This window comes from Cygnus atratus, chromosome 5 (genome assembly GCF_013377495.2).
Source record: "Cygnus atratus isolate AKBS03 ecotype Queensland, Australia chromosome 5, CAtr_DNAZoo_HiC_assembly, whole genome shotgun sequence".
In the NCBI taxonomy this organism is placed as follows: domain Eukaryota; kingdom Metazoa; phylum Chordata; class Aves; order Anseriformes; family Anatidae; genus Cygnus; species Cygnus atratus.
In genome coordinates, this window is record NC_066366.1 from 32,833,708 (window position 1) to 32,854,432 (window position 20,725).

Genomic DNA, 20,725 nt, shown 5'->3' on the forward strand with positions numbered 1-20,725 from the left:
AGCAAGTCCTGTTTGAAGTGCAGTGTCTGCTCTTGGTTTCAGACGGAAACCAGTCTGACCAGCTGGAACCCAGTTTCAGGTTACACCCTGCCTCATCTCTCCCTGACTTAGTGGGCAATGATCTCACCCCCAGCACTCCCCAGGCAGGATTGCTCTCTCCAGTTAACCCTACCTGCTGCATTCACCTGTTCGTGCTGCGCCCCCCGCCCAGCCCTCCCCAAACCGCGGCACTGTGGCTGCAGCAACACCTGCAGATGAAAGGGTGGGAGATAGCAGGCATGGGAACAGCACCTTCCTCCTCTGCAGGTCGTTGCTTCTCAGACACCACTCCCAAGCCAGATAAGACAAACAATTCCCTTTTATTGCAACTTGCATTATCAGAGTGAATGCACAAAAAGTAAATCAAGATGGTAAGTTTATTGCATAGGCTGTGGGAAAATCGGAGCGATGGAAGAAATGATACGAGACAGACCGTGAAAAGCCATGGAGGAATCTGACCTGCCCCAGGGACACTGGGGCAGATGGCTGTGAGCACGAGCCCTGCTGTGACAGGGAGAAGCGTGCAGTCAGATTGTCACCAGTCTGTGGGCAGCAGTTTCTTCCCCTCCAGCCCAGGCACTGGCACAACTCAGCACTTCTCCCAGAGCTGCACATGGGAGATGAGCCATTCCCTGAGCCATCAACAGAGCCTTCCAGAGCCACTCTGCCCTCAGCCCTGAAAGGGTCCAAGCATTTAAACTAAAATCTGTACATAGATTTGTGCTTTGTTACACGCACGCACGCACGCACCCGATTTCCTCTCTCTTCACAGCAGTTTTCCAGGAACAGTAGGCACAGGGGGCTCAGGGACTGGTGCCAACCCCATGCCTGACAGGGTGTACCAGGCACTACAGAAACAGCAGTTTCAGCCCACAGCTGAAGCCCTCAGCAACCAGAGGCACAAGCCTGGATGCTGCAGACGTAGCCGTACAGAGCTGGGGGGCACCCTGCTACATCAGCCTACGGGGAGCACGCAGGACCTCAGCGAGGTGGGGATGTCACGTGCTGCCACGGGGCCAGGGATGAGCTCTGGACCTCCCAGGGCTGGGCTCATCTTGCACCGGGAGGGACAGGACAGCAGGAAAGAGGATGTTAGCTGGCCTGCTCCTGATGACAGGGACTCAGGTCAGCAGCTGTGTGAGGAGAGGGCAGTAAAACCAAAATAGCAGCACAAGCTTCCTGGAGGGCGCAGCAGCCACCGGCACTGCTCGGTGGCACAGCCAGGACCATGCAGATGGCCTCAGTACCTCCAGGGAACCCTCTGGTTCCTTCACTGCACTTCTCCCCAGAATCCTCTCCTTCCCTACCTCCCTCAAGGATGCTTCCCAAACACCAGGCAGTGCTTTCCCACGAGGTTTCTGGGCAGCCCCTTTGGGAGCACAAGGTTTGCCATGGTCACCACTGGCTGGCACCACAGCAGCAACGGGGGGAGCTGGGTCCTTCTGCCCTCCCCTCACCATCAGCAGGAAAGTCAGGACATTCCTTTTCATTTCATGTGAGAATAAATAGATATTGTGTCAATGTGCTCAGGGTCAGGCTGAACACTGGAAAAGCAACCAGGGCAACTCAGGGAGAGAAAATGGTAGACACATACTGTATGCAGGTGGCTGTAACGTGACAGCCAGGCAGAAAAAAAAAATCTAGGTGCACTTTTCTGTTAAAAAGCAAAGCCTAGTGATTAAAACAGGTATTTCTGTTTCCTTCCATCATGAGAACAGGAACCACCGGACAGTGTCGCAGAGCTCTCAGAACAGGTCCAGCCAGTTACCCGAAGCACACAGTCCCCACGAGGCTCACCACGACCAGGAGGACTGCGGGAAGGCAGGGCCACCTTGCAAAGTGGGGAAAGGGCAGAAACTATGAGGCTGGGTGGAAGGAAGCGGCACTGCAAACACAAAATTGCTGGCTCTGGTGAGCTTGCACCATTCACCAATATGAATGCTACACAGATGCAATCTCAGGGTCCTTCAGTAAGTAGAGCTGACTTGTGCTCCAGGTTTGAGAAGGAAGAAAGTTGTCATTCAGAGTTTTCACTGGATTGTTTGAGGTTAGGAAGGGATAGACATCAGAGAGCATCAAAACGCTCCCAGGTCCTCAGTCCAGAGCAGCCATTTAGCCAGGACAATCACAACCACTATTACTGCCAAATCATGGCTAGATCTTGGCCTCATGCTACAAATGTCTTTAAGAAAAAAAAAGCCCTTCAGGCACAGGCCCCTGTCTAAAAACAAAACTCCAGAAGTTCTTGGGAATGTCCCAATGCGTGGCTGGAGAGAGAGAGGCTGTAGGTCAGACTGGTTTGGTGGCACCGTTGTAAAACAGATGCTCAGTGTCCTCTGTGGTGGAGAGGGTGGAGTTGGTAGCGGTGGTCGGCTGACGGCGACGGCTGTTCTTCCTCCTGTTCTTCAGGAAGAAGTAGCCGATGATCACCAGGACCACCATGATGCAGATGCCAAGGAGCACAGCAATCACCACCTCAAAGGCACCTGCCGGGGATACACGAACGCGTTAGGAGGGCTGCTCCATGAGCTTTGGCACAGCATGGGTGGTCAGGAAGGAGCAAGCACAAAAGCTGCTGCAGAAGTTTTTATGGCAAAAAGGAGGAGGGGTGGGCTGGCAGCCGAGTGGTCACTTCAAAACTGGGTGAAGAAGGAAGAGAACCACACGGCATAAGGGTACGGCCAAGGTACAGGCATCATCTCTCTCCCAAGTCACAGCTCCCATCATTTCTCAGATGCACCACGCCCTCTAAAGGCTGTTCGGTGACTTCGGCAGGCTTCTTCATGTATAAACACCAAACACTTCTCTAATGCTGACCTTTCTTCATACATCAGCGGGGTGGTCGCAGAGAAGCACCCCCTGGTTGGAATAAAGCCATGGGAGCAAGCTGTGGTGGGTGGTCTGGGTCTGTGGGGAAAGAGCTTGTAGCAGTGCTGTGAGCACAGCAGTCAGCAGTCTTACAACTGACCAAACTCCTACGTTATTGATGGACATGATGGCAAACATGATGCATTTGAGAGCTGGGGTGAATGTGAGGGTTAAATCACCCTCTAGGTTTGAAGAACAGAAGGGTATAATTCCAGTTTTCTACTAAAGAAAGAGGTCTTACAGCCCTGTGGTGAAAAAGGACACCAAGCTTAATGTGTTGTTATTTTAAGAACTTGTAGTTCAATGGCTTTGGTGTTCTTTACAATTGTAGAGAGGAGGTATAGGGTCATGAGATGTCCCCACAATCAAGCACCAGACATTATTCACATAACCACTTGGGCTTTTTTTTTTTTTTTTTTTCAGAAGCTAGCAGTTCTTCTGTAAATGTGGCCATTAGGAAGAATCTTCCTTGTAATTTTTTGATGTTGAACGTTCATGCATGTTGATAAAAAGGAAATCAGGAGCCTTTGCTATGAGCTACCGAGTCACAGATGAAGGAGAAATTAGCCCAGAGACACACAGTCCACAGAATAATCTCTTTGGCCACTGCTAGTGTCCCACAAGTCCCACATTGCTCCCTCAACCCCTCAGAAGGGGCATGGGGAATAGGAAAGAAGTTTATTATTTCCAAGGAAAGGCACTTTTTTTTTTTTTTTTTTTCAGGACAGGGTGAAAGCAACAAACAAGCTCTGTATGAAGAACTGTTACTCACTTAACATAGCGCTGTGGGGCTCAAATGATTCCCATCTTCGGCCAATGGCATCTGCTTCTGAATTGAGAGCAGAAACAGGAAAAAAGTTTTACAAAGAAAGGTGGGAACAAGGGCTAAGACAGGTTTCTGAGGAGTGCATTCCTGGTACTGTGAAGTGACTACATGCATACACCACCCTTCCTGACAGCCCTGGTGCTGAGCTCTCAGGGCAGACCTGTGAGGCACACTCTAGCTGGGGCTGTCACTTCACAAAAGCAGCAACATTGCCTCCTAGCAGATGCAGTTTGTCAGAATTCCTCCCATGTCTGCTGTTGGTCTCCACAGCAACACCTACGGGGCACTACAGTGTGAAAGTTTTTCCTCTTGTTTGTTTAAAACTTCTGCCTCATATGTGTCATTGAGAATTTTCTTCATTTCTCCCCTCCCTCTTGTGGAGAGCTGGAGCCAAGCTAGAAAATTATATTGTTTTTAGAGAGGCCATACCATATCTCTGTCTGGTTTTGTCATGCTCCTCTGAATCATTTTTAAACATCAGCACCCAAAACGTCTTTTCAGCTCTGAGAAGTGACAGACTGCACTCCAGAAGAGTGCTGTAGACATGCACTGTTCCCCGCAAGTACTCCGTACATTGCGGAACACTGTGGGGCATGGCCAGGGGTTGAGAACAGAACTGCTTTGTCTGAAGGCTCCCAAGGCACTGCCTCTTTATCACCACAGAACTTAATCTTGAGGGATTTTCCAAGACTGATCAGTAAAACTCCAGCCCTCACTATGTCTGCTTACTTGTGATGCCTGAACACGATTTCATGCACTCTCCCTCTTCTTCAAAGTTGTTCTTGTTGCCACCACAGCCCCCATAGGTGAAGCGGTCGCATTTCTCGGAGAATGGGTTATAGTACCAGCGGGGGATGCTCTCTGTGCACAGACCAGTGTCGGGCAAGTCCACACAGTGATCTGGCAAAGCAAGGGAGAGATGCTCTAGCCCAAGAAGCACATTCCCAGAGCTGCAACATCTGCTCATGGCAGAAGAGCACAAGCACTGCGGCAGAGGGCATCCATGGTGAGACCTGTGGCTCTCGGGTGCTCCCTGCCCAGTTGGCAGATGCTCAAATTGGCATTGCCAAGGTGAGCTGCCACTACAGAACTGAAGAGAAAGGCAGAAGCTGGCAGATGTCAGCCTAGGTGCTCTGTACATACCCTGCTTTTGTGTAACGTTGATTTTCTGCAGTCTATTGAACTCACGAGCATCTGCAAGAGAAACATTTTGTGTTAGAACTTCTCTCACCAGTTGAATACAAAAAATAAAAAATAAAGAAAAGCTTCCATCCACATAGACATGGGCAGACAGGGCTTTCCTGAATATTTATTTACTATTACAAGCCAAGGAAAGAGAGATGTAACCTGAGGTCCTTAGATATCTCAGTGCTATGAAAGGAACATGGGAAAATAAAATGTAACAACTAGAAACTGTTCCCAATGTCAGTTCCACAAATACAGAGGAGAAACTAAGAAAAGCAAAGGCTGCTTTCTTAGGTTTTTCCATCATGAAAAATGGGGAAACTTTTCTCACTCCAGATTTTTGAAAAGTATGAAAGAGCATTAGTGCAGGAAATGAGAGGTCAAGAGAAATGAATCATATGCTTGCAGCCTAGAAAGGTAACAATGCACACAGATAGGGAAGAGATTATGGGAATACTGTGAGAAGAAGGAGGGAGGAAGAAGGGATTAGAAATTTCAGCAGCTTGCCACTGTGCATTTATATTAGCTTAATGTGAGGATGTTGAGGGGACTGAGACGCTGGACAAATTGGGAGAAATAACGGTTTATTTTCCCATCTCCAAAGACGAGGAGAGCAGGTAAGGTCATTCAGAGATAAAATATTGGAAGAGGAGGAGAGAACAGGCTCTCAAGTCTCACAGGCAGGCACAGAGAAGAGAGTGGAAGGAACATCCCAGCAGGAAAAGCAGCTGTAGCAGTCAGCAGCAACCAGGGAGGTGGCAGAACCTGCAAATATGACAATACTGCAGAAGAGTTCATGCAGGGTCAGGAGTAAGAATACAGGGCAACGGAAAGCATTGAGTCAACAGATGCAACTTATATTGTGCTCATCCCTGTGCATATACTACGTATTCTAACCCAGAATTTGAAGAACTTACATTGTTCACAATACACCTCGTCTGATCCATCAGCACAGTCTGGAGTTTCGTCACACTCCAGATAGGCATCAATGCAGCAGCCATCCTTGCATCTGAAGGAGGGGGCCTGACAGTTCCCATTGCATACTGCATCAGAAACAGTTCAGATAGTTCATTAAAATTCATTCTTTCTCCCTGCCACATAGATGCTTTATGAAGGACTTAAAAGCTGGTGATAGGGCTGGCAAAGCTCTCTCTTCAGTGCCACTCTACTCAAAAAAAAGAAAAAAAATGCAATTTCTTGTTTATAAGGCAAGCACTCCTCTGGGAACAGCCTTGCTTCCTCTCAAAAAAATAAAAGCTCACGGAAGGTGGAAGCAAGACAGGTTAATGCTCCAGACAGCATGGGGACATGGTGACAAAAGACCCAGAAAAGGCTGAAGTACTCAATGCCTTCTTTGCCTCCGTCTTTACTGGGAGGGTCTGCCCGCAGGCTTCCCAGTCCCTGGCTTAAGGGCAGAGACTGGGGCAGTGAAACCACTGAAAGCTTGTGAGTAATATGGAATGGGGGTAGCAGGAGACACAATGGCATGCAGGGAGAGCAGGGTAGGTGGGAGGAGGCTTTCAGCTTTGCTCATGAAGTGCAAAAGCAAATGCCAAGACAAAGCAGCAAACTAAAAGTCCCACACCTGACACAGAACAACCCCATGCAAGAGCACCAGTCCGACACCAAGAAGAGAGAAAGGAGTCCTGCAGAAGAGGCCCTGGGGGTCAGGATGGACGTGCCGGATGTGTGTCAGCAGAAAGCTCTTGTGGCAAGGATGGCCAACTGCACGCTGGACTGGGAGAGCTGGCGGAGACAAGTGGTCGTTCCCCTCTGCCCCAGAGGTGGTTCCAGCTGGTCAGTGCTGTGCCCAGGTCTGAGCTCCCCAGTCACAAAAAACACTGGCATACCGGAGGGAAGCTGTAGAGACTCAGGAAGAGGTTGGAGCACATGACCTAGCATGAAGTTATGGAAAAGACAGAGACAGACTCTTTTTGGAGGTGCACAGTAATAGGATGAGCGGCAACAGACACAAGTTGCAACAGGGGAAACTGATTCCATAGAAGGGAAAAAAAATATAATGAGGGATGTCCAGAGAGAGCATAAAATCTCCTTCCTCAGAGATACCCAAAACTGGCCTGGACACAGTCCTGAGCAACCTTACATGACTCAGATCTGGCCCTGCTTTGAGTAGTGGGTTGGACCAGGTGACCTCTAGAGGTAATTTCCAACCTGAATTATCCTATGATGTGAAAGTGAAAGGCTTGGTAGAGAAATTAGTCTCCAACACCTCACTTCCACACTGACTGCTAATCAAAAAGCCACAGGAATGGATATGAGACACTAAGCCTGAGCTTAGGGCAGGATTACACAGGGGTGAAGGAGGCTTACCTGGCATTTGTCGCCCACCAACAGAACCTGAAGAGATAAGGGGGAAAATAAAATAAATTTACTACCACATCACTTTGTCAGCTTAGGATCAGCTTTATATTGCCTCCATGTTTCACCTAAGAAATGTACCTTTTCTAGAATAGAGACCTGTAGCAGTGTGGGATGCAAATACTGAATTTAGGCTTAAGATGTGGCACAAGTTTTTGGTGAGGGTTTCTGCAGCCAGAGACACACCAGGTACACCTGGTCCTGAAGAGGTTGAGTCAGAATGAGCCAGCTCTTGCCACTGCCTGTCCTGTCTGGTTATACCAAGCCTGTGGTGACGCTTGATGCTGACTGAGTGGAGCTGACCTGGCACTGAGCAGGGGAGCAGAACTCCAGGAACTCCAGCAGAACTCCTCTTTCTCGTGTGAGAAAGAGGGGGTCGATTTTTGAAGCAGACTCACCCTTAACATTCTTGCAGGCGAGTTCACACTCCTCTTCCTGTAAGTAGTTATTCTTGTTGGCCTTGCATCCACCAAAAATGAACTCCTCGCACTGCTGAAGGGCTGGGTTGTAAAACCAGCGTGGAAAAGAGCCGCGACACCAACCCACCTTCTTTGGAGTCAAGCAATGCTCTATCGAGAAAGTTAGCACAGAAGGCTCTGGTTAGCTTGCTTTACATCCACACCAAGTAGAAAATCTTTCAAAGGAAAGTTTGCTAACGGCGTAGACATTTGTCTGAAAGATTTACATAATAGTGAGTGGTATGCAGAAAGCAAGTAGGGAATCACATTATATGTTTACTTATATGAGAGGCAGGCTTTTATATATACTTACATGAGAGGCCACAAAATTAAATTAGAAGGTGCCACATTCATAAAAGCACATAGCACAGTTTATCTGTGAAACTCCTTGCTTCAGGATGCTACTGCTATGCAAAGGCTCATCCACGGATATTTAACACAAAAACATCCTCTTTTGCTTAAAGAGACTGTAAATTCCTCACATAGCTGTAAATAGCTGTAAATTCCTTGTAGCCAAGCATACTAGGGATTTACTGATAGCATGTCATGTTCTAGCTACTGTCAAGTATCAAACTCTGGATGCTGTTGGATGCGATGTATTGGATTTCTGACAGACTTTTTAGAGTGACCTGATATGCCTGTTCTTATATTTTTATGGTACCTGAGGTAGAAGAAGAAATTCTAGTCAACCATTTGTCCAAGAATGCTTTGCCCCTAATGTAGTTGTCATACTGAACGTTTTGGGGCGACTCTGAATGTCATGCAGACAACTCCACCTAACTTGTGGCTTAAGGGAATTGGGCCCTTCACAACAAAACCGTGGAGTCAACAAGGCCTTTTGGGTTCTCCTCTCTGTCCGTCTCTTGACGGACTCCAGGCTCCAGCCACTCTGGTGTTACCCAGTAGAGGGAGCAATGTTGTACAGAGAAGAACAGATATTGCAGGGCACCTCTTCTGCAGAGGATGAGAAAAACCTAAAATAGACCACTGTGAATGCAGAGACTTTCTACTATTTGTCATGTGCAGGCTTTTACTGGGAAAAGCTGACATGCAAGCCCGGTCTGTTGGCTGTGCTCTTTTACCATCTACCCCCTGAGAAGAGCACTGGTAATGCCAGAACATCACCCAGGCTTGGGGACTCCAGCTGTATGTTTGTGGGCTCAGGCTCACCTTCAGTTTGCTCAGCATCCAGCACCACGATGGTGATGTTGGTGAAGTCTCTCTGCTGGGCGGTGTCTGTGACGGTAAGCTGGAAGACGTAAGTGCCCACCTGTAGGTTGGAGATTTCTACTTGGTCTTCTTCCTGCTTCTGAGAATGCAAAAGAAAGGCTAATGGAGAAGAGGCACACGTAATGAGGGCATGAGTGAAGCCATGCAAGACCCATGCTGCATTAGGAAGAAAGAAGCTTGGCTGGAAACCCTCAAGCAGAATTTTGGCATTAAAAATGTCTCAGTGCTGTATAGTGCCCCTGAAATCCACGGGCTGGATTCTGACTGCTGGTACCCAGCTGGAGTAGCAGAGTGAAAGTGTACCAGAAGCCTAATTAGAATTTTCATATCTGGGGATGTTGTGAAGGCATGTGGGAAAGCAAAAAACTTTGGAGAGGCCTAAAATATCTGCAGCTTTTATTTTACTTCTTTAAAAATGAAAATTGTCATGAATAATTTATATAGCACATAGGAAATATGCTAGGTATATTTAAGAAATATATATCCTTTCATTTTGAATATGGAAAGTATATTTAGTTTCAGAAATGGAATAGAGTGCATATTTCTTTGCCTGCTAACAGGTTTCTAAAGGAGAAGAACTTATTTTGTCAGAAAATAAAGTTTTGTTATTATAGACACAAACTTTTTCTCAAAGTTTGTTGACAATGCTGGGCCTCAATTTCTATGCTGTTTCTGCCTTTTTAGTTACATTTCAAGACAGTGTTGCTATATAACTTCTTAAGGTAGTTTAAACACTGAAAACACATTAGCTTAATACTAAAGGCCAGTGGTAAATTTGTCCTGGACCTTGCAGCCAGTATCACGCAGGAGATCCCATGGCCAAAAAAGCAAAGGCAGACTTGTTGATCAAGAAGAGCATTTTGAAATGTAGCAGTTGTGATACCTTTAGGCATTGCTCTAAAATACTCACATATTTCTTAATTGTCTTCACATATTTCCTACTCTTCCATAGTAGGTAAGAGGAGTAAAGATAAAGATGACTCTTTTTGTTTTGGTTTGGTTAGATAGTTATTGTCTTTTGTTTTGTTTTATTTGGGGAGTGTGGGGGGAAAATTGCTTTGGTTGTGCTAGCGGAAAGAAAGAAGGAGAGCAGCATTTCCAGATTTCCATAGCCCCCTCAGCATCCTAGAGCTAGATATTGCTAGTCTTCAAAACCAGCTGTAGGCCTGGTACACTCCTTTGCTAATTCTCCCAGAAGGTGCCACATGAGCTCCATACAAGCTCCAAGGCTTTCTAGAGTATTTTGCAGAAGTTTAACAGCAACCATTTGCTCTTCTAGAGCCACAAGTCACATTTAACATCTACAAGACAGTGTTCACACTCCAGAGATCTTGGAGCTTGTCAGGAGACATGGTTTCTGCTCCAGCTCAGCTAAACGTGGAGAGCCCAGCCTGGAGCAGACCGCAGGTGACACTGACCAAGCTGCTTCCTTCATGCATCTCCCTACCTTCATCTCCACAGAGGGGTCCCCAAGGATCTGTTTCCATTCATAGCTGACAATCCCACGGTCGTCTGTGCTCTCTGCGCCTCTCAGCATCACTGGCTCCCCCGGCTGTACCCGCATGTCCCTGCCAATGCGGGCTATCGGAGGACGGTCATCTGTGGAAGAAGTGCAGAGCAAGGCTCGGGTAAGAGGCTGAAGGGTCCAGTCCTTGTCTCCATCATGGGAAAGGGGGGACTCTTCCGGGGTAAATCAATACAGACATCATCCACTAAAAGGAAAAACACTTTTAAACAGCTGTGCTTCTTGCAGCCTGAGCAAGCAACTGGCGATCAATACCGTTACTGCTGCCCTCTGTAATTTAACAATTCCACAACCCACTCTGTCAGTGCCTTTGAGCTGTTTCTGCCCACAGGAGTCACTGGAGGAGGGTGTCCCTGTGCCTACAGCCATCGTGCTTCTAACAGCTGGACCACATCCTCGCAAAACAGCACGGAGCAATCTCCACCCTGCCACTTCGGGAGATGACCTGATGTGGGTGTTCAAGAATGTGGGACGGACTCCCATCATTCCTACCACCAGCTGTAAGCACTGTGTTGTGTACTTAACTGTGCAAGGTGGGGTTTGGGTGGAAAACAGCCCTCCTCCACCTCACCTTACACCCTGACACGCGCACCTTGGAAAATGCACACAAATGCCATTCACGCTGTTATTATTTTTGTGCCATCCCACGGATTAGCTTACTAGCAGCCTCCACAGTCCATTAAGCACTTTTCCAGGCTGTGCGCTTAAGAGAGGAAAACTGATCTCTGTCCATACCAGCCAGATCAGACTACGCAGCGACACCGTAAGCCTGACTCATTATCCCCTTTGTCCTGAATGTCTCCTGTGTACATCCATCCATAAAACTCCACCTGGTAGTTCCCGTACCAAGTCCAAGACACAATGTTCAAGTTCACCCTGAGCCTTTTGGAATGGCATCAATTTTCATTTTTAATCTAGCTATGTCACTCTACCATTTTGATACAATTGGGACTGAAGAAAAGTGCCCAAAGCCCTTGGAAAACTATTCCTCCAGCTAATTACTTTCATTGTTACAGACCTGCTCCTAATTTCCCATGTAAATGTTTCAGGATTCATGTCGCAGCTGTTGCCTCTTGCAAGAGCCTACTGAAGGGACCTGGAGTATAAGGCATACATACAAAACTGACATTTGAAACAACCTACATGTAAGTTCTTTCATCTATAATTTAAGAAAATATAGAGGGTTTTGCAACATGTATTCCAGGTCAGACTGGCCACATGTCCACCCAGAACCATCTATTTTCCATATCTTCAGATACCAAAACGAAGTGAAGATGATTAGTCCCATTCTGGTTTTACAAAGGCTGCTGCCACCAGAAAGTCACACATGAAATCAACCTTCCCTTTTTTCACCTCCAAGCACTGTGCTCAGCCTTTTCAAATGCAGAATTGCCGAGGGTATTTACGAGGTATTTACGTACCAGCCCTCCCAAGCTCCATCTGCAGCCTGGTCCCCAGCCACCCTCATCACCAGGCTGGAGGGACTGTGGTTTTGGTGTGTGAGAACAGCTCGGTCACTTATAGCTCGTGCAGCTGCAGGGCTTCTGGTTAACTTTATCACACTGGTCTGCTCTCCGCAGACTGTCACCGGCTTTATCTTTCAGCCCATCTTCTCATGTAAGTATTGGGTGGGATGACCCAATAAGGCTTTGACAAGCAACCACCAAAACAGGCAGAGAGGGCTGAAAGAGGCCGGAAAGATGACATCTGCATCAGAGGTAGAAGTGCCCACCCCGATGTCCTTTGGCCTTTGGGTGAGGCATCGCTGCCTGCTGCTCCCTCCCCAGGGCTGCATGCCAAAGTGATTGATACTGCCTCCACCAGGCACAGAGGCTGCTGGAAGACACCGAGCTGGGCTGGGCAAGCCTGGTGCCTCTTGGTTTGAGCAGGGCTGGTAGAATGAATAAACGGAGTTTCACTTTATTTTCAGGAGATCTTACCAAGGGCCACAGAAGCATCCATAGCCAAAAGCAGACTGCAGCTGGCAATTCTTCCCAAACTAAACAGGGGAAAACAGCCACACACCAGTACGAGCTCTGGGAAGGGGACACGTTCCTGCCATTCCTGCCAGGCAAACACCACGAGCCTGAGCTGGAGAAACGCCGTCTGCTTCTTGCCACCCTCCTGCCAGGGTAAGCCCAAGAGGTGGGGGCAGTAACACAAGCGAAAGACCAGTTCTTCAGCACCACAGAGGCTGGTTGTTAATTTACAACAAGATCTTACTCCGGATCATATATTTCCTTGACATTTTTAAGTATGCACACTGTAATAAATAAATAAATAAATACATACATAGATAAAAGACAAGCCAAACATTTTACCACAGATCAATTTAGTCGCTTTGGCTTGTGGATTGCCGAGTGAAGTAAAAGGTCTGTTCTGAGTAATGGGCCAGCTACCTCTCCAGACTCCATCTCTGACAAGCGAAACTCCCAAGCCTGTTCACCCCCAGAAAACCAGAGGATTTGCTTGTGTGTAGTGACTGCAAAGGAGGACCTTTCACTAGGAACACAAGATTTCTTTTTCAGATGACTCTCTTTTCTCCTTAGGACCTCTGAAAGCTCAGCAACTTTGAAGCATTTTCATTACACTGACTATGTAAAGCCTTCAGCGGGCATTTTCCACCTGAGCTTCATAACCAAGTGCTTACTAACACAGGGTAAATACCAACAAGCTAATCTTGGAAGGGAGATTCTCCATTCAGTTCTTTTTGCTCTGAAAGGTAGTCTGAAAATGAAAGTTGCCTTTGCTATAATGCTCTTTGGTCTCTGGAAAGTTTCCGTAGAAGTCCATAATTAGTAGGGAGATTAAAGCTTTATGATGCTGTTGTGCTCTTTACTGTGGAGCACCAGCTCCTGGGGTCACATCATCAAGCAACAACTTCAGCTTCCAATCAGAAAATAGATAGGAAAAGGATTATTTTTTAATGATCCCGGAGAAAAACTTAATAGGATAAATCCAAAATGCTTAAAAACAAAATCCCAAATTTAAATGACCCATAATACATTCAGGCTTCAAGCCCCATGTTTTGCTTTTTAAAAAATGTTCAGATCTTACACAGTGAATAAGTTTCAAGGCTTATACAGTGAATGGTTTGTCTGCCTTCACCAATGCATAAATCCAAACCGAAGCTGACAGGGGAACATAAATCTAAAAGACACTGAATTCCTACAAGGGCTGTAAAAGTAAGCATGAGGTGGGGAGGGATACCCCAGCAGGGACCCTGCTGCCAGCGGAACCAGGTGCCAGCGAAATCCTGCAGGAGAAAGCAGAGCTCACAGATAGAAGGCTTCTCTTTTGGAGCTTACATATCAGCTGCTGCCCTCAAGACACAAATTCACAGAAAACCAGATTTGCTTCATTCCAGGGCTCAGGGAGATAACACCCTGAGTACTTGAGACTGTAAAGCAATACTTAAAATACTGCAGAATGTGCTGAGATTGCTTGTGTATTGTCACCTACTGCCTGCTTGTGTCCCCAGCAGCAGCTCAGAAGCAAGATGAGCAGTGCTAGTGCTGGGGACACGGAGGCACCTCGCTGAGGACAAAAGCCACCGCTCAAAGCCATGAGGCAAGTCAGCAGCAGAGGCGGGAACAGAAACGAGGCCACCCAAATTCCAGGCTGGTGTCCAGGCATGAGACACAAAACCTCGGAGGTTTTGAGGTGCCAGCTGAGCCTGAGCAAGATGGCAGGGCAGTAGTGCTGCTCCCCTGCCAGCACTGAATCCCTGCTCTGCCCTGTGTGCCAAGGCTGCCATGCGAAAGCAAACAGCTCGGAGCTTGGGGTCATGCAAATCTCACCCACCTGCACTAGGAAACTGCACAATAACAGGCAAGGTAATGAAGGATGTTGTTGTGCTGTTAATTTGCCTGAGGAGGGGGGAAAAGAGAAGGGCAACAGAACAGTTGCTTGGAAAAAGAGAAATGCAGACTCTTTCTGCAGGGATTTGTCCTGGCGGGGCAGTAAATCTGGTCACAATAGAGCCATAAAGTTTTTCTATAACTCACGCAAGGCAAAGCAGCTCTCAGGATTAGTTTCTAGAGGCTTGTGCAATGGTTTACAGGAGAAGCACACAGCAGGTCAGCTTAACCTCTCTGCAGCCATGCAGCAGGGAGCTGGACCAGTCTCCAAGGGCCCATCACTGGTCTCTGCATGGGTGATGTGGTTACCGACCCTGCCGTTCCCCCTCTCCCCTCTGCTGGGCACCTGAGGATGGTGACTGGACCAAACCTTCAAAGGCGGACGTTGGCCTGGGAAGCTCTCCATTCTGAGTGTGTCACCAAAGCTGTAACCTGCAAAGCTCCATCCACGGTTAGGTGGGAGCGGGCACCTCCTGCACCCCCCATTTTCCTCCGCGCTCCCTGTCTCCCCCCCACAAGCCCGTCTCCCACTCAAATTCAAGGAGAGTGTCACCGAGCGTTTCACAACCACTGCAAGGGGTTCAGTTCATGAAACGGACAAAGGTTCAGGGAGGTTATTTTCCAGTTTCACGCCCAGAACTGGTTTGCCCAGACCAGAATAAGCTCATGGTTACCTAAACAAAAATGGGCTCCATTATTACCGACAAAGTGCACGGTGAGCCTGCCCCTCCCGAATGAGCCAGGCAGAAAACTCGCAGCAAAGTTCAGTCTGGGAAGTGATTTAAGGGGACAGTGCCTTTTAATGATGCCAGCAGAGGCTTTGGGCTGTACAGGAGCTGGAGCAGGCAAGAGGCAGAACCAAACTGCCATCGCCATCTTATACTGGACTCAGAAGCTCTTGTTCTCCAGAATACTGAAAACATACTTGGATGTGCAGATGCTAGATTGCAGCTGTGTTCTCTGTTACCAGTACCTTCAGAATTTTTCTGAAGTCATAAAAACCCAGGAGTGGCTGGAGTGGGGTAGATCAGGGGTGCCCCTGTCCCAGTGCTCAGTTTCCAGTGGTCTCTCTGTGCATGCTCAAGGAAGAGCAAGAACAGGGCAAGGATATGCGATGCTTCCCCCATAATACTCTCCCAGCTTTCAGCTGCTTCCATGAGGGTCAGGAAACACTCCAAAATTAAATCTGTCTATTCAGCAGTCCCCAGGTGTGCTCTTTCTTTCAAGAATTATCTAGTCTCCTCTTGAACATATATAAACCTCTTAATTCAACAGGCCTTCTCCCAGTGAGTCTTGGAATACGTGGCTTTTTTCTTTAATGTCACCCAGTGGGGCTTCTAAACTACATAAATATATATTTCACTATTCATTAGGAAAACATGCTTTTAATCCTCATTTTTGCAGAGACTGTCTGGAGCATACCCTGGAGGCTTTGAGGACACCTGACAGCAGGTAAAGGCAAGGGACTATAACGCTGTGCATAAGCCTCCTCCCATCCTTTGGAGCCCAGCCTCGGGGGGGGTGACGACAACCCAGGCTCCAGAAGAGCTTTCCATTTTCACAGAGATGCAGCACAACAGTGGGTTGACAGCTTTGCCTGCAGCGCAAAATCAGGTCCAAGAGTTTTTTTGTTTGTTTGTTTGTTTTGTTTTGTTTTTCCTAAAAACACAGGAGGAAAGTCTGGCGTGCTGAAAACTGCTTCCTTACTCACCAGTTTCACCCTGCTTCTTCAGGCATCCTCAAAAAGTCCAGAAACTGAACCCATGCTGAACTTCCTTACTGCTGCTAGGCGCCCAGCAAGCGCCCAGGGGCATGTTGACTTGGCCTCCTGCACCTGCACCTCTGTGTCCACCCCTCCCAGCAGCCACACTCCTCCACCTCCTCCTGGTCTGACCCCACTCCACTATCCCAGACTTGGGGGGGGTGGGGGAAAGGGGGATTTGGGGTTGTTGTTTTTGTTGATTCTTTCTGGCTCTCAACCAAAATCAAGATCTGCATTCTTAACTGTCTACTCAGCTGCCCTGGGGATGAGGGCTCAGCCAGGATAGCCTGATTTAGCCCCAGAAATGCATTTCCCAACAAAGCACAGCATGAACAGCCTGATGCAAACACACAGCAGCAAGCTCCCTGGTGTCTGTTGCCACAGCTGGAGCCCTGCCTGGCACCCTGCGTGCTCTGAGAGCAAACACGGGGTGTAGAAGGACCGAGCCCTTCCTACACCCGCAGCGGTGTCATGGCGCAAGCCCCACGTGAGCGAGGAGGGGCACGGCAGGCGGTGGTCCTAAAAGAGCCTTTCTAGCATGTTTTCCCCCTCTCCATGCAGCCTTCCTGCTCCACCACAGCCATCCCAACCCCTCGGGAAGCAGCGTCAGGGCTGGCTCACGAGGCAGCACCTGCCTGTCGTTGGCTGGGATGCTCCGGCAGGCAGCTGGGTGCCAAACCTAGCCAGGGGAGCCAGCTCTGCCCAGCCACCCCGTCCTGCCATGGCCAGGGATAAGGCTGGAGCAGCAAACAACATCTCTCGAGGCAGCTCAGTGACCCGGGGAGGCCTCCCAGTGTCCTGCACGTAGGCCATGCTGGGCCCTGCGACCTGCTGCTGCGGGTCTGCAGCCTCCTTGTACAGCACACCGGTCTGCACTGGTGAAGGGCTGCGTTGCTCAACAGCACATTATATTTTAATCTAACCTTGTGAAATCAGGATGCACCGGGGATGATGCATTCCCTTTTCCTCCTACAGCAAAGCATGTAGGAGTTTGGACTCCTGGAGATGTGGCTTAGCTCCTCACTAACTGCAGCTCCCCTGGGAAGGGTTTTGAGCCCAGGACAAAGACATGGGATGACTACTGCAACAGGGAGCTAGAGATTCACCAGAAGGCCCTAAAATGTGACTAGTGGGGACAAAGGACAGGAGAACCACCTCTGCCATGACAAAAGCGGTCAGCCTCACAGGCTGGCACATCCCAGCAGGAGATCTAAGACTGCTCAGCTCACACGATGGGGCCTAAGCCCATGCACCAGCTGCTGCCCTTGGTATCTGCACAACTGCTCTTCCTTGCCCCCAGGGTTGGCTGGGAGGGGCCCAGAGGAGGATGTCCTGCACAGGGATCTCCAGGCAGCCCTGCCCATCCATCAACAGGTAATAAACTGGTTATGGTTGCCAAAACACGCAGTCAAGCCAGAGACTTGTTCGGCTTCCTCCAAAACAAGGGAGAAAGGAGGCAGAAGAAGGAATTGGCATGGTTTTGGTGTTTCTGAACACACTGCATGTTTACGGAGACTGCAGAGCGTGTGGCAAGCGGCCAGCTACAGATTACTTTGTTTTCCACCAGGCCAGGTGCAAACTTTCCAAGCAGGGAAGCAGAGGCTGGAAAAGAGAAACCCACCTCCAGAGGGGGAGCCTTCTAACCAAAATCCACCCAGCAAAACCACACAAACCCCAACAAACCCCGCAGTACCAAGGCACCTTGCCGGCCCGGCAAGTAAGGAAAAGTAAGCGCCTTGCGTCCTGCCTCCAGCCCCTGAGCAATTAGCAGATTAATGTGGCCCTTTAAAAGGCGTCGATGTTTAGATTTTAGGGGATTTCACTTTCCAACATTAAAAGCCTGGGGGAAGGGAGAAGAAAAACAGCACCCTTTTTCTCTGTGTTGTCAAGTATCAAAAACACAGCCTGCATTCAGTAAACACTCACTCCATCTGACTCAAATAGGTTAAAGAATGGCTCCTGCTCCATTTGCTAATAGGTAAACTGAGGCACCGATCAAAGTTAGGGAAAACCTCTGCCATGGACAGGCGTATAGAAACCTAAGCTTAACACCACTCTGTCCCAGCCATTTGGCAGCACAGCTGCACAATTGAGAGCTGGAAGAACCGAGGCCAGCAGCCCTCGGTGCTCACCCAACCCCAGTTTGCACAGATCCATTATGGGCACCTTACCATTAGATCCGTGCTTCTGCATTGCCTCGTAGGCATCGTAGACATCCTTCTTCAAGAAGTTGAGAAAGCCGACCTTCCTCACAAACCTGCAGACGAAAGTATGCTCGTAGAGGCAGTTGAGGAGAAAGCAGCCCTGGATGTCGTCTTCTCCTGAGTTTGGGACCTGCTCCACGAGGGCCAGGTTACAAGCAGGGTCCTTACAGCAAGCCCTCATGCAGTCCCTGCCCCGATGGACCATGGGGGACGACAAGAAGGTGGCTCCATTCTGGACAGAGGCGTCTGTGTCCAGCACCAAACCCGGCATCCCCACCGTAAAGTCCTCCAGGCAGGTTTCTCCAAAGGGTTTTGTCTCCTGCTCCTCACCGAAGACGACTGCCACTGCCACCAGCACCAGGCAGACCCTGAATCTGGACTGCGGACCCAGTCTCCTGCTGGCCATCCTGGCAACCTGGTCCTCACCGCCTTGAGACCCTAGTCCTTTCCTAAAGGGAGAGAAGACAGATGAAGCTAAGAGGGATGGTGCCCAAGTACATGCCACCTTTTGGACATGCTCCACGTCCCCGCTCTCCCCATGGTGGCTGATGTGTCCCCCCACCCTGCAGCTCACCCCCAGGCACACGCTCTCAGCTCCCACCTGTGTGGTCTCAGGTGGGACCGATGCTAGGAGAAGGGTGTCTCCCTGGTCCCCCTGTGCCTTCACCCCTCAGGTGTGCCCTCGGCAGCGTCCAGTGGAGACAAAGGCACGGAAGGGGCAGGAAGTGAAAACCAACTCCCAGAGAGAGGAAAAAAAAATCAAGTCACTCCCCTCCTTGCTGCATTGCGTAAGAGGAAGGGGAGGAGAGCAGGGTGATACCATTTCCCACTCCGCTGGCAAGGGGAGCGAAGGCTCCCATGGGAGCAGCCAGCACAGCCCTATGCATCCGAGAGTGGTACTCTTGCTCGCACAGGTGCAAGGGCACCCACCCCATCCCTATGCTCCAGCCAGCCCAAAAGCCCAAACGGGTTGTGCTGAAAGCCGTGAGCACATGTCCTCTGGTAGTAGCCCTTGCAGCGCAGCATCGCCACCGGTGGGGTGGCAGGGATCCCAGGTCTCACTGACCCAAATGAGTCAGCCCCCTGGCTTGGCCTCGTAACCTGCACCCACTGTCAGGCATTTCATGCTCAAAACCATTCATTCCCTGCTTTTGGGACATAATACTCCTCTTCGGTGAAAACCCTTGGCAGTGTGCCTGGCAGCAGCCCCTGCACCACTGCAGTGAGACTTTTTGGTGCTCAGCCCCCTGGTGAGCCATGTTCCAGTGCTCCTCACTCTCACACAGATCAGCCACAAATAGGGACAGAAACGCTGCCTGCTGTAACTTGGGTACGTGTTTTACCTTCCTGCTTCTATTTGCAGAGCTAGGATCAAATTCCCCTGTTCACCAGCTACATCAGTGTCACCACTCCCTCTGCAAGCACTCCTAAACCCCTGAGTAAAGTCTTCTTAGCCCTCCGTCATAGTGCTTAGGAGGGCAGAGGGTGCTTGTAATTTGCGTGGACATTATTTTTAATGAAATATTGCATCACTTCAAAGGCAGAAGCAAATGTGAGATGGTATTGATTGGCAAATCTTTGAGAAGAGATGGTGAGCAATGGCTGTGCTTTGAGCAGCAGCTACCTTTGCAGTTTTGGGGACCTCGCTGGGGTCCCGCATTTCAATTCCTGCTGCTTGTTTCTGTCTGTGGTACCCCTGATGCTGGGGAAATAATAAATAAATAAATAAACGACAAGGTTGTCTTTTATTCTGCACAGCCTGAGGCACTCAAGCCCTCCCTTGCAGCCCTCCTCCCCCTGTTTTAAATGTTTACAGAAGAGTGAGCCCCTTCATAAACTAATCAAGCCTTACCTTAAGAGTAGGGGATTTAATCCCTTTTGCTCGCATCAGAAGGCTGTGCTAGTGTCATGCTGCAAGCTTTTCTGCTGCTCACCATAAAGGTATTTATACTTACTTTATATACCTTATATTCATTTTTCTTGTGCATTGTTGTCCTTTAATTTCAAAAGCTTCTCTCCTATTATCTTCTTCAGGTGTATTTACTTTAGTGAAATCATATCCTAACTCAGTCTTCATTTTGCTAGTGGAAGCCAGCCATGATCTTTTAATCTCTTCTTTTATGGCAGAGTCTCCATTCCCCCTTTGTTATCTTAGTGTCTTTTTTCTGTGTGTTTTCCAGTTTTTTTTTTTTTGTTATTATTAAATGTGTTACAAAATTATATGCCATAGGCTCAAAATGGATCACCATTATCAAGTATTTAATCTTCAGTCTCTCTGATGGAAATCCATTGCTGAATACATCTTAGGATCATTTTAATATCTTTCATAGGTTCACTGAAGAGCCATCTTATGAACAGAACATCTTTAGTGGATCTTGGACTTGTTCTT

At 48.6% G+C, this 20,725-nt stretch overlaps 1 protein-coding gene across 4 annotated transcripts; it reads right to left on the reverse strand.

The window, feature by feature from the left end:
• Positions 1-400: 400 nt before the first annotated feature.
• SPINT1 (serine peptidase inhibitor, Kunitz type 1) lies at positions 401-19,102 on the reverse strand. 4 transcript variants are annotated; one of them, XM_035539878.1, is made up of 11 exons: positions 18,938-19,102; positions 18,304-18,785; positions 10,433-10,584; positions 8,926-9,064; positions 7,696-7,866; positions 7,250-7,276; positions 5,836-5,961; positions 4,877-4,927; positions 4,463-4,633; positions 3,680-3,736; positions 401-2,525 (listed from the first exon to the last, which is right to left on the reverse strand). In XM_035539878.1, exons 2-11 carry the CDS (start codon positions 18,740-18,742, stop codon positions 2,329-2,331), a joined length of 1,530 nt encoding a protein of 509 aa, XP_035395771.1. In that variant the 5' UTR covers positions 18,743-18,785; positions 18,938-19,102; the 3' UTR covers positions 401-2,328. The 4 variants fall into 4 exon arrangements, with proteins under 4 accessions (XP_035395771.1, XP_035395772.1, XP_035395773.1 ...); XM_035539879.2 differs by lacking the exon at positions 7,250-7,276 and having other exon boundaries at positions 18,938-19,091; XM_035539880.2 differs by lacking the exon at positions 5,836-5,961 and having other exon boundaries at positions 18,938-19,091.
• Between the last annotated feature and the right edge of the window lie 1,623 nt (positions 19,103-20,725).

Excerpts from the sequence above, each read along its gene's own strand:
- SPINT1 (XM_035539878.1), bottom strand. The coding sequence starts at position 18,742 with ATGGCCAGCAGGAGACTGGGTCCGCAGTCCAGATTCAGGGTCTGCCTG. Across the intron at positions 10,585-18,303 it reads GCAGAAGCACGGATCTAATG|ATGACCGTCCTCCGATAGCC; the intron begins GTAAGGTGCCCA and ends CTTCTTCCACAG. Across the intron at positions 5,962-7,249 it reads TGGTGGGCGACAAATGCCAG|TATGCAATGGGAACTGTCAG; the intron begins GTAAGCCTCCTT and ends TTTCTGATGCAG.